This window comes from Triturus cristatus, chromosome 4_1, assembly GCF_964204655.1.
Source record: "Triturus cristatus chromosome 4_1, aTriCri1.1, whole genome shotgun sequence".
NCBI lineage: Eukaryota > Metazoa > Chordata > Amphibia > Caudata > Salamandridae > Triturus > Triturus cristatus.
The window spans coordinates 1102974637-1102988526 of record NC_140585.1 but is presented as its reverse complement, the minus strand read 5'-3'; the positions used below and the strand labels follow the sequence as shown (position 1 = coordinate 1102988526).

At 46.8% G+C, this 13890-nt stretch overlaps 1 protein-coding gene across 1 annotated transcript in view; it reads left to right on the top strand.

The window, feature by feature from the left end:
- SLC2A13 (solute carrier family 2 member 13) overlaps positions 1-13890 on the top strand; it is a 1405836-nt gene that overhangs the window by 872345 nt on the left and 519601 nt on the right. The window contains exon 5 of the mRNA XM_085654105.1: positions 6152-6315. Within this exon, the coding sequence (XP_085510231.1) occupies positions 6152-6315 (164 nt within the window). The remainder of the gene's footprint in view (positions 1-6151; positions 6316-13890) is intronic.

The window sequence follows — 13890 nt, the reverse complement described above, 5'->3', positions numbered from 1 at the left end:
TGTAAATCTTAACTGAAATGTGGTCACTATAGATGGTAATAGTTAACAGGGTGCTCTTCTGCCTAGTGGTTTCTTATTAAATTCAATACGAGGGCATCTATCTATCTATCTATCTATCTATCTATCTATCTATCTATCTATCTATCTATCTATCTATCTATCTATCTATCTATCTATCTATCTATCTATCTATCTATCTATCTATCTATCTATCTATCTATCTATCTATCTATCTATCTATCGCTAGAGTGAGTATATCATTCTAACGTCTTTTTAATTCATGAATGATTTCTTACTGATTTTCATATAGATTTGTTTGCTTCAAACTTGACACAATAAATTGCCTGTGCATTACACATTAATATGATGTATTTCTCACATAAAGGAATGTTGCTTTTTTTTCACTTACCATAGGAGATATGTGTGTTTTCTAGGTCTGGCTACAAACAACTTTAGTCGGCTGAACTACCATATCAATCCATTAAAATATACATATAATGAGCATTGGCTTAGCCCACGAGCACTACTCTCTCACTGCATGCTATTGGCTGATTGGTGTATCGTTGCATCATTCCACCTCCTATGTAGTGCTTACATGACAATATCTAACAAGCATTGGCATATCCAATAGGTCTCACCTTTGGGACCTTATAAGTGTTTAGCCACGCAACAGTTGATGTTGTTGCACCAAGGATATTGTGCTGCATACCTAAATACTTATAAGGTCCCAAAAGCGAGAAATATTGGCTATGCCAATGCTTGTTTTTCATTCCTTTCTCCCATTCTCACTGTTTTCCTATATGTCTCTCAGTTCTCCTTTTTATGTTTTTCGCTCTCATGCTCTTAGTTAATGTCTGGTGGTGATCCTCAAAATTAGTGCAAGTGCCCACCACCTGCTAACACCAGTACAACTGAGCACTGCCCAAGGCAGAGAAGCCGAGGCACGCTGGGACACCCGTGGAAAACTCGGCTAGAAACCAACTCTGCTGCGCCATAGCTCCTTGCAGAGTCTGCCCTTGCATCAAAAGAGCAGCATCACTTCATGTTAATGAAAAAAGAAAGCCTTTATGGAGAAAAAATGATTGTATTTATCAGAGGCCTATTGTCAGTAGTGGTGAAAAAAATTGAGAAATCCATCTTGTGCACGTTCTCTACGGGCCAACAAAATGGCACCATGCGAGAAAAGAAGGATCTGAGGAGGCTCCAGCCATCTGTCAGGAAGGTTCTTGAGGAACATATTAAAGAGTGCTGGGTGTTGATAGGGATAGATACTGTCAGGTCAGCCATTTCCCAATTCCTGATTTTTGTTTTGTTTTATTGATTAGGTCAATAGAACCCCCATCCTACCCCCAGGCTCTGCAGCATCCAGGAGGACACATACTAGGGACAGCCACCTCTCTTAGTGGCCTGTCAATCATTGCAAAACCCATCTCTTCACACACCTCCCTTGTTCATGTGACCATGCAGATGAAAGTGTGAGAGGGAGGTGGTTGGGCACTCTCACCCCAATCCAGTTACAAACAAAAGTAATTGTCGGTGAGAGAGTGGGGTTTCCATTGGTTTCCATTATTGTGAGAGAAGTGGGTGGGACAGAAGGATTATTTGGATGAGAATTTCCTGCCATCCATGAGCAGTTTGTTACTGATGTTCGCGTTTAGGGTGCCCTCCCCCCCCTCCCCCCCCCCCTTTGCTCCCGCAACTATGGAGGACAAGATTCCAATTACCAGCAGACATTTCCATTTATGAGTGCAATGATGTATCCACGGAGCAATCTTAATTCTAGGCCAATTTCTCTAAGGAAAAACAAATTGAAGTACTGCCGAGTTTGTAGTCCTTCTTCACTTGACTGAAAATAGAGACCTGCAATTTCTTTTAACAAATGTCTTAAGGAGGGCATGTCATATCAGGAATATGATAATTGCCTCGTAGTTTAAACACCAAGACCTAGAAATTACGCTATTGTGAAGAAGGGCTCTGGTATTGTGCGACTTGATTGATTCGACAATAGGTCATTTGTGGAGGTTCAGAGGGGGCAAGAAAAAGGCACGACGTATAACTTCTATCTAATGGCTGCCTGTTGCATGTGGACGTGGATGCATTATTTCTTTAAATAACTTATGAACTTAGATTAGACGAATTTATTTCTGTTTCACTGAGTGTACACCTTTTTTATATTGTCATAGCTGATTCTCGGAACAATGATTTGATTGGCCGACTGGCTCAGTCATAATTTGTGCAAATAAAATTCTAGGGTTACCAACTAACCTGTGATTGACCCCACTGTTGAAACATACACCCTCAATATTTGTGCTAAAGTAAACTCTCCCCCTTTTATGAGGTTTCATGCAGACTGTTTTTTTTTTTTTGCCTAGATCAAATTAATTGAAAACGTTGCATAAAGCATAGTAATTGTTTGCAAACCTTTTGCTTTCAATATGGAATGTTTATATGTACGTGCACACGCGCCGTGTATAACTGGGCACCTATATATATATATATGGCGCGTGAGATAGTTTGAACCAATACTGTATTCCCCACCAATATGGTCAAACTAAAAACGATTGCTGGTTCATATCCACTGCCTCGCGGCTCTCTCCCCGTGTACACTGTCAATCAGCCGCCCTATTTGTCACTGTCCTGAAAATCTTTTAGAGGTTTCATACTGGAAAACAATTCCATTTTTTCGCTCCTTCCGCTAACCCCGGGTCTTAGACCTGTCAACTCCCCCGACTGGAGTTTTTAATTGACAGTCCTTGTGTAATCTGTTCATCCGTCTCTCTTCGCAGGGCTGGGTGAGCGCGCGGAGCTGTCTGCGTCACTCGGGGCCTTCTCGAGGTTTAGGGCAGAGCCTTGTTAGCATCCTTGTAGGGCTGTACCTTATAACCCACTGCTTCTCCCCTCTTCTCTCTACAACGAGGGCCGCCATGTTTTTGTCTAAGGTTGGAGACAGATGAAAGCCTGGACATGAGCTGAAAGAAGCATTTCCTCTTATTTTAAATGAATTTCATCCGGGTCAGTTTTCTAGAAATCACAACATTCGGATGACAGTGGTACTAAGTCCTAGGTAAACAGAAAATCAATATGATCTCTTTGTCTTTTTTTTTTTTAAATAATAGCAGGTATTTAGCTATGTTGTGCCTGCTCCCACAGTTGTCCTGTTGTATAGCACTATAAATGCAGTGTGTTACTAGCACCAAGTTGAATGGTATTTGGTTTATCGACCTCTCAAAGATGAGGAAATGAATGGGCCCTGCTTAGGTTTGATCTTCTAGACGCAAGAACCACAGATATTGAGCAATGAGCAGATAATTCACTCAGATACCTTGAACCTGATGCTTCCCAATTGTCTAGTTTTAACCAAATTGGGCTTGTTCGAAAGATTTATTCGTTCAGATCTTACTACATTTTTCGTTCAAATGGTATGCGTGTTTTGTGTTTCACAAATTGACCCTTAAGATAAGTGAATATTTTGTTAATGCAAATTATACATAATTACACAAAACAGTAAAAATATGTTGTAGATTAATAACACTTACATGTAATGACACAGTGAAAACATGAAATAAATTCAAAATCTGCAATGCAGGTCACTGCTCCCCCACTCCCCCGCTTTCAATTATTCCCATTGGTGTTCTGATTATTTAATTATTTAATATAGCCAGGGGATCAATCCTAAATCTCACTCTTGGCTATAAATTTCACTTAGGAATAGCCAAAAAGTGATGCATCAGTTTACAACAAACTATTGGAGGGGGACTTAACTTTTGTATAGGTTGGGGCGAAGGTTGCAAATGAATATTTGAGGTTCAGCACAGAGGCCCAACCTCAATAATAGTGTATATATGATGTGAATAAATAATTAATAATTATTTCTGATCTATGGTAAATTGCCCATTGAAAGTCCTTGTTTGCTATGCATGATAGTGTCATTTTGTCGCAAGGAGCTCCGGCTATTCTGTAAGTGGTGACACGCCCTGCGTGTTGGGCCAGATCCCATTGTGCACCTCTCAATCATCTGGAAAGGATTGGAAGTAAATAGGTGTTTAACCGCAAGAAACTGGCTTCCAGGCACATTGACTAAGTCCACTTTTAAATCCCTTTGGGCTTTGCTCTGAAATCGATTGCAAAGAAAGAGCTTTGTGAATTGTAGTCTTTTTTACTACTTGTGGGACAATCATAGTGCCTATATTTTCTCTAACCGTAGTGCAATACTCAGATTTAAGCCCCTCTTATAGAGTCCAAAGTGTACCCCAAAAGCCCATGAACTTAAATATTAATATGTTACCCATCTCAGTGGCCCTGTCAGATTTGGATTTGTGGGTTCCTGTATCCAATCTCCGATTACAATATTTTGTCCTTGCAAATGACGCCAGGAAAATCTTGGCAACATTAATTTGTATGGGAAGAAAAGGATAGAAATTGGGAAACATGCAGTAATCATAACCCAAAGTCCAGTGTCGGTGACTCTGTATGGAGTGCTGCTAAGTATCTGTTTTTCACCAGGACAAAATTGCCGGTTGTTAAGTCCTGCCATCTTTGAATGCCCCCCTTAGTTCTTCATTTACGAAAATATTGTTCAAAGCTTGATTAACTGGGAAGCCTATATTTCATCAAAGTAACTTTGCATATGAATTTGAAATGAAATGTCTGTGCGATATTTCAAAAATGAAATACCGAAGCTGTTTGTTATGGAAACCCTTCCTGTACCTCAAGATGGTCATATATGGCAGCAGGAAAATTGACCCTGCAGTGTGCTGTGGTACAGTCATAGCATCAGAGGCCATCAGAGGCACACTTTCTTAGTTATGAAATTGAGGCAATTAAAAAAACCTGCACGAGTAAACTTGTTTGGGAGCATTAAGAATAGCATTGGTGGTCTTGTCAAACTGCTAGGTTCCTCTAAGAAGAGATGACAAGCTCTTGTCATAGAGTGGACGGCAGATTCTGCAGCCTGACTTGATTCCTTTACCCCAGAACGAGGTGTTTCCTGGGTGTGTTAAATAACTCAAATTCTGAGTTTGAACTTGAAAATGAGGCAAAAAATGCACAATCAATTTTTGACTCATTGAATTTCACGTTTTGTTATTTTTTTCTAAGCCTTTTCCCATAATTCATTTCGAAAGATTTGACCTGCCGAAATCTGTTTGGTGAAAACAGCACGGTTGTGATAGTTATCGTACAACTCAGAATTGCTATCAGAGTACAAATCAAGGATCAGAGTTTAATCCTCAGCTTGTATCTCTGTTGGCTTCCTATCAAGGACAAGTCCTTTTTTAAATTGAAAATAGTGAACATATATTTCATAGCATAACGGATTACAGTTCCCCTTACAGAAATTCATTTCCAAAGTGAGAGTTAAATTGAGTTCTGAAATAAACAGTGGTATGAAAAAAATAGCACGTCAATCGCTCGTCAGCCATTTTCATTGGATACGTGAGGTCTTGACCAGCAGAAACTCTTGCAGATTGTCTTTATCAAACCCAGAGGGTGTTCCAAACAAGCCCTCTGGGCTGGTCGTTATGCATTCTTCAAGCACCGCTGCCTGGTGGGAGGCTCGGGCTCCTCCCCCTGGGAGGAGATTTCAAATGTTGCCATTTTGTCAAGTGAAGGGTTTAGGATAGAAAGTATCTCAGAGAAGACGCGCGCCTAGTGTTGCTCTAGGGACGTTCAATTTGTTTTGTTGCATAGTTTTGTTTTAAGTTCCCCTACTTTTAAACAGCCTCTTTTTTTTTTTTGCTAACGTTTAATAGCGCAAACTAGACCTGGCGGTATCGGAGCGCTTTACATGAGCACCAGTTACGTTACAGACGAACACATTCATTTCATTCATGTCTTATACATAGTTTCTCTGCTTATGCTAGCTAACATATTGAAAGTGGTATTCTGACATGATGACAGCACCAAAGATCAGTAAAGGTTCTTCAAGTATTTAAAATTATCTATTAAATGGTGTTAATACATCTGATTTTTGACGGATGGAGCAATTGGTCAATATATTGTACAGAGTGGTCTGACGATGTTAACGTCCCTGCTGCAGATTTTCTGCTTTTTTATATCTACATATTATTTCTACAATGATATTGTTGCTCTTGGAATACTGCAATCATAATTTAATGGAATAAGAATGTCTTTGACTTTTTTGGTATTGCAGGTACTACAGCGCTACCATTCTGCAGATGTCAGGCGTGCGGAATGACAGCCTTGCGATCTGGCTTGCTGCGGTCACAGCCTTCACAAACTTCATCTTCACACTGGTTGGAGTCTGGCTCGTGGAACGGATTGGCCGGAGGAGACTGGCTCTCGGAAGCTTGATAGGTAGGCGCATCTTGTAGGCGTTCCTGATCTGTGTTAGCAGCAAGAATGTCTGAGTGCAAACAATATTAATATTTCTTGTGGTGCTCAATATGTGCCTTTTCAACATAATTAAAACTGGCATATTCTGCTATCTCTATGGATATGGAATCTATAGTGCGGAAATGTGTGCAGCACAGTATAGTGGGGGATACAGTGCAGAGGAGCTCAGGCAAGTGGTGAGGGTAATCCGTGGACACCAAAAAAAAAACAATACCAAAGAGAGTGAACTGTGAAGAAAGATGGAAAGATTGGAATGAGAGGAATAAAAGGGTATCAGTAGCCACTGATACCTTAATCTACCTCCGACCATTGCCGCCCCTCGAAGTAACTACTCACCCCACCAAGAAACCTGGGGTCTTGTCTGGAGAATTTGTAAATGCAAATCGTACTTACTATCCCTTATGTACCCCGCACGGGGGTCCTATTGTGAGTATTTGTAAATGTAAACTGTACATACATGTTCCTTCCATGCCCCATGTATCCTGCACCCTGCCCTCTCCTAATCGACTGAATAGTCCTTTGTTTCAAAGCCTTTTGTACATTTCCTTGATTCCTGTAAAGCACTCTGATACCCTAACGGGTCAAGTTTGCGCTCTAAAAAACACCCAAAAAATACAATAAAATAAATAATAGCGGGGGCTTGTTTATATGCGGGGTGGGATGGGGATAGTGAGACAACATAGAGTGGTGTCAGACAAGCAAACCATGGAGAGGAGAAGGCACCAAATGATATGTAGCATAAGAGGGACAGCAAGTAGCAGCTGACTGGTGACGGAGCAAAGGTGGCATTAGAGTAGACATGATAGGAGTGAGTGACGCAGGAGACTGAGGTGAATGTTGAGCACCCAGTGTGGAGGACCATGGTGTCTGAAAGGGGGTAAGTAGTGAGCAGGATGGCAAGCAGTGCATGGATTTGCACTTTGTGTACCTGCTCAGTGCTTGAGTGATAATGCTTCATTTGCGATGTGGATGAGATGTTGGAGGAGTTGAATAAACCTGAGGGCACTGCACGCGCTGTGGTTTACTTCCATCCAAGAATCTTTGAGAGTCACATCAAGCCTCAAACTTATAACTATGGTGAGAAAGACCATCATAATAGAAGTGCTTGTGCTCCTTGGAGTTTCATAATATGTGCAACAGTCTCAGTGCTCCTCGTCCATACCACCAAAGGGGTCTCACAAGCAGTTCCATCCATTGGGAAGTACTTCTTGGAGTGTCGTCCCGCTCGCTCCTTTGACGGCATGGCATGGCCTTGGACTGGAACGCTTAAGAAATGATTGGAGGCATAGGTTCTCTAGGATAGCTGGTTTCTGCTTAGCCACTTTACGCACCCTAGGCTACCAGGTATGAGTAGTGCATTAGTAGCTTTTTGTTAAGCCAAACACTTAAAGGAGTTGGAGTACATCATTCTGTTCAGGTGAATTGTTTTTTCATGGTGAGTGATGGGGCCAGTAATTTAAACCTTGTGTACACAGACATATCTTGTGTCTCACCACCCATCCGATAAGGCATCTTCTATTCAATACACAATGAAATTAAACGTCGTTACATACAGATATATCATTTGGACATTTTATTGTGCGTATAATCCACCCTGCCACAGCCAGTGATACCAAGAGGGATCATTGGTTGTGAAGAACCCCATCTGCCTAGTGTAACCCTTATATATTTTTCTCCACCGATCATAGAGACCTGTACTTTTTGCCTCAATCCTCTTGTGCTCCTGGTGCAATGTTTGACACCTGCACCCCAGTTATCACCTTTCTGTTAAAGTGAGTGGTTGTTTTACCTTTCAATCCTATTGTCATTTTAATGTAACCCAACATGAATACCACAATATCTGGGGATTTGTTATTACTGTTCACTCTGCTGCTCTTAAAATTTGCCTGGAGAAAATGTGTCCACATTTCACTTCATTTGTCTTGTTTGCCTTATTGTGAGAACCATGACAACAGGCAGTTAAAGAAAAACTGGACCTGCAATCAGCCTCCACAGTACGTGTATCCCTGTATCATACATCTATTTAGAAGGGATAGTTGGCACTATGCCCTTGTTTACCCCCCAAGGCTCAGAGATTACACTGGAGTTGCTGATTCCTATGATTATCAGGCTTCAAAAAACTAATTACACCCTAAGAGAAGAAGCATTGCCAGCTGTAAACTGATAAATTATCATGTATTGCAATCGGTAATCAAACACAGATATGTTTTAAGAAAAATCTCCTTATGCATAATGCATATGCAAAGCTCATTGTGGTGAACGCAGCTCTACCGGTATTACAGGCATGACGAATAGTTGTTTTATTCTTCAAGTTCATCTTTTTGTTGTAAACATGTTCATTGGTTTTCAAGAACATATAAACGCCGGTACATGACATCATCACAGCCTCTCTCTTGCCCTTATCTAGGGATTCTAGGACATCCGCCCATTCGTTGTCCTCGCAAGTGAGCTGCAGGCGGGCATGCCATTTGGCACGAAAGACTCGTGAGAGGTGTAGTGAGAAGAGGTGGGAGGAGAGTGTACCGTATAGCCCAGAAATCACCCTTTTGTGGCGGCCCCATATGTTCAAATAGGATATCACAGGCGAGGGTGGCAGGGACCAGGGGGGAGAGCCCAAGTGGTGTCTCAATCAGTGTTGTAGTTGCGTATGGCGCCAGAGTTTTCTTGGGTGGATGTTGAATTCCTCTCTTAACAGGGTGAATGATTTGTGGTCTCCATTACGCATTAACTGGTCTAATGTGTGGATGCTTCCCTCTCTCCACAGGGTCCATGACAGAGTCTGACCGGCAATACGTTTGCCATCATTGTCCCATATAGGAGCTTTGTCGTGTAGACTTTGGTCGATCCAGAGTATTCGGTGCACCAGCAGCCAGGCATTATGCATTGCGCATAACACTGGGTTTGTAAGGCCGTAATGGCAAGTGTGATCTCTATACAGAATAGAAAGCCCCATGTCTGCGGATAGTATTTCTTGTTCGATGTGGACCCATTGTGGTGGATCCAAGACCCCAGACAGCATAGCCAGTTGGGAGAGATGGAGAGCAAGGGCGTAATGTTCCACTGACGGGAGGCTCAGGCCCCTGCATGAGCGGCGTGTTATCAGTTTGACAGCGGCCAGTCTACGTTTCGAGGACCCCCATACGAAACCAGGTTTGGATATCAATGAGACAGAACGTTGGGAGAGGTATTTGGATGGGAAGCATTCCAAGCTTGTATGTGAAGCACAGCAGCATCACCAGCCGTACTGCTTGCACTCTACCCCACATGGAGAATCCCATTTTAAACCACTTCTCAAAGTCCAGTGTTGTTCGAGACCATCCCCTCTGTATGCCTGGGCACCAGTATCCCCAGGTATTTAAGACAGAAGGGCTGCCAATGAAAAGGTTAGCCATGTATGTCCGCTTTGGTAGTACCAGCTGAAATTGGGAGGGCTTCAATTTTGTCCCAGTTTATTTTAGAGCCAGAGAGGGATGAAAAGTCATTAATGATACCCAGTAGGGCCAGTAGCGATCGTTGGAGGTCATTCAGAGTGAGGAGGACGTTGTCTGCATAGAGATAGACCTTGGAGCAACCAGTTGGGAGTGGGACGCCCAGTATATCGTCCGAATTGCTGATAGCAGAGACTATGGGTTCCATAGCTAGGAGGAAGAGGAGTGGTGAGAGGGGGCACCCTTGATGTGTGCCTCTCCGTATCGAGAAAGGGACAGACAGGAATCCCCCGCAGTTAACCTGGGCTGTGGGGCAGTCATCTAGTGTTAGAAGGTGGTTCTGACACTATGGGCCGCCCGGATTTTTCACTTTTTGAGCACCTAATTGTTGAGTTTTTACTGTGGGGGAGCCTCATAATCTGGGACTCACCCACAGTGAACTCATAATAGAGGAGACTACATGGGATTTTACTGGTGTCCCGCTGGCTTGACCAGACCACTGCGCAGCAGCTGGAGTAAGGGACACTGGGCTGGTTACATGCAGACACATGTGTACTAGCGTGCGCAGTCCAGGAGCAGCTACAAAGTGAATGGTGTGGCAGGACTTATGCAGTATTGGGTGGTGACATGGAATAGGCTTTATACACATGCCATGGAAAGTCAGTGTGTTTTACTGTGTTTTCACTTCATTATTCCCCTATGGGGATGTGGGGCCCATGGCTAGAGTGACTTCCACAAGGCCTAAAGATTCCAGACACGCACTAAAGTCCACTGTACCTGAGGTGAAAAGAAGTATTCTGCAGAGTCCAAAGCCATATTTGTACTGCTTTTGGATCATCCAGAACTGTCATATTTCTCTGAGCCAACAATGACCAGACCCAGGCTGAGGGCTGACCTCAGCTGGATGGATTGATAACCTTTCTTCCACAAGCTAGGGCCCCCTCTCCACGAAGAGAAGATGGGTGGGGCTACAGGCTCATCCATTAGCAGCTGTCACTGGGTGCCAGGCATCAGGCTGCACCAAGGAGGGAAGGCAGCGTGGGGGGAAGGGGCTTCAGAGACATGTGGCCAGAAACCCTGGACGATGCCATTTTGAACAAGCCCAGAGGCTGGACAAGAAGGAGGGAGCAGGGGCAGGGAAGTGATGTGTCGCTGTTTGATAGGACCAACAGAGACTTCCTGCCAGCCCCCTACTCAACTTTTAAAAAGTGCTTACACAGGAAGAGAAGCTCTCTCTGGGGTGTGGTCTACTGAGGCTGAAGGTGCTGGAGCCTGGCGCAATGGGCAGTTGGAAGGAGAGACCCCCTGACTGCCCCCAGGACCCTATCAGCACCAGAAGAAGAGGCCAGGACCGGTGCGCAGAAGCAGTGGCCTATGTGCAGGGAGAAGAGAGGCCAAGGAGAAGAGCCAGGTGAAAGGCTGGCGCAGGGAGCCAGTGAAGACAGCTCCCTGCTGAATCCACCCTCTTGGAGACCCGGAGGGCGAAGGAGAGTGCTCCCAGTGGCTGAGGGGCGCCAACAGGAGCAAGCAGATCGGACCCCCAGGGGCTGAGATATGGCCACCGGAAGGTAGGAGACCTTTGACCCTTAAGAAGACCGACGACGAAGCGTGTGGGGCTCCACCGCCGGTCTCAGAGATGCCCCCGGGGTGGGCCAGGTCCCGGGGGCTGCCCCCAAGGAAGATGGAGGCGGGGAGCACCATCGCGCCCACCCCCCGCAAAGAGGGAAGCCGGGGAGCGCCGTCGCAATCCCCTTGAAGGTGCCCCGTGGGGTGCCAGGAGCCCACCCTGGCCCCCACCAAAGATCAAGTCGGGGAGCGCCGTCGCGCTCCCCGTGAAGATGTGCGGGGAGGGGGCCCGGACCCCATCCCCAACCCAGGCCCCGAAGACCAAGAAGAGGCTCGCGCGGGGTGCCAGGAGCCCACCCTGGCCCCCGCAGAAGAGGCGAGTTGGGGAGCGCCGGAGCGCTCCCCGTGAAGTTGCCCTAGGGGCCCGGGACCCCATCCCCAGGCCCCGGCGAAGAGGTGGAAGAGGGGGGAGTGCCGTCGCACCTGACCCGCAGCCAGGGAGGCAAAGAAGTCTCTGGCTCCTGCGGACGCACCAGAGGTAGCGGGGCCGCGCGGGGAGTTGGCGGGAGCAGCCGGGGGTGGTCTCCCCGAGTTGCCCTCCACCGGGAAGGCATGCAGGGGTCCCGGGTGGGACCGGGACCCCGAAAGAAGTGGAAAGGGGCCCGGGTGGGACCGGGCCCCCGAAAATGGGCAAGGCGGCCAGGGGTGGGCTCCCCCAGCCGTAGAACTTACCTGGGGGTCCGGGTGGGACCGGGACACCCAAATAGGCTGAAACGCTGCAGAAGACCACCGGCAGTGCGGCTCTCTCAGCGGGAGAGCCGCACATACAATATTCATGAACAGGAGCACAATCGCCCCATAATGCCTTGCCAGGCATTTGGAAGTCTGCTGTTTTGGTGCTTGGTGGCCCCCAGAGGAGGTAGGTCACCCTTAGGTGTGAAAAGGTGCTGAGGGAGCTGCTGGAGAAGCGCAACCCCCACACCCCCAGCACGAAGAGGAGTCCCACCCTAGGTGTCCTGGGGACTTAAAAGAAACAACCCCTCAAGGGCTCAGCTAAGATTGTATTACCTCCTAAGCTGGAACTTTTGTTCTACAGCTGGGGGTGCATTAAGAAGTGCATCATGGAGTGAAGGGCTGAGTTGGGGAAGTCTTGAGAAGGGCATCTCCTGGAGGTGAAGAGGTGTAATTGCACTCAAATGCATTTATTAATGGCTATTTCTTTTAGAGGGACTGTGTTAGACCTGTCAGCCCTTTGGGTGGTCCCTCCTCATCATTATTTATTTTGTCCCACTTTTGCCTCAAACCCTGTTTGAATTTTTCCTTTTTGGGAACCACCAGACTTTTTCGTGTTGCTGCAGATTCAGGGAGCCATTTTAGCTACCCCTGAAACTTCTGTCTGAGGGCCTGAAGCACAAAATGGTGGCCACCTGTGACATCACCAGCATCCACTGGAACCTACCAGCACCTTCCAGAACATTCCAGAACCCTGTGACAGTTGGAGGCGGTTTAGAATGTTGGGAAGCTAAGAGAGAGAGTTGGCAGTTGGAGCTGGCAGTTGGCACCTGACTGGTGAAGAGTGAGCAGCACAAACGTGAAGGAGGAAGGAGTGAAGCAGCAGGGGTGGAAACTTGCGCCTGGAGTGGGGTCCATAAACCCACCCTTGATACTAGTCCCTACTGACGGAGCCCAGCCTAGAGCCCTGTGTGGGAAGAAGTCAGAAAAACCCTCCTGAGGACCTGGACAGCAGGAACAGGCCTTAGAAACAAGAGAACAGCAAGATCCTGACCTGGAAGCTGGTTTCCCTGAAGTCCGACGTCGAGTAGCCGAAGACCTGGAGCCCGAGGTGGAGAAGCGGCGCTGACTGGAAAAGCAGACGTCGTCCCCGGAGCCGCCAGAGGTCGAGAGAGGGCGCCGTCAGAGGTCGTGAGGAATACCAGAGGTCGAGGAGGAAGTCACCCGAGGTCGAGTGAGCGGCGTCATCGGAGGAGTGAAGTCCGCCCTCCGGAGTCGTCGGAGACCGAGGTGAAGGGTAACGGAGGTCGGGAGTGAGGATCGCACTCCGGAGTCGCCGGAACCTGTGAGAATCGTGCCGGAGGTCGGGAGTGGAGGTCGCACTCCGGAGTCGCCGGAAACCTGTGAGGAGCACCGGAGGTCGGGAGTGAGGATCGCACTCCGGAGCCGCCGGAAGTCGACATCGAGGCAAGGCCGGCCGACGTCATCGAAGCCGAGGTCGCCATCGGACCGGAGCCGCCCGAAGTCGACATCGAGTAAGACTGCCCGACGCCATCGAATCGGAGGCCGAGATCGAACCGAGGCCGCTGACGTCGAGACCGGAGCCGCCGCCGGCGTCGTCAAAGAACTGACATTGTGCCGAGGCCGCCGACATCGAGCTGGAACCGCCTCACGGCATCGACCCGACTCCAGCGGCGTCGGAGCATCAGAAAAAGGGCAGTAAGTGGAGTAGAGGGCGCCTAAGGCCCTGTGGAGACCTGAGAGACTGCTCTAAGGGGCTAGGGAGGTGCTGGAACCAACCTGACTGTGC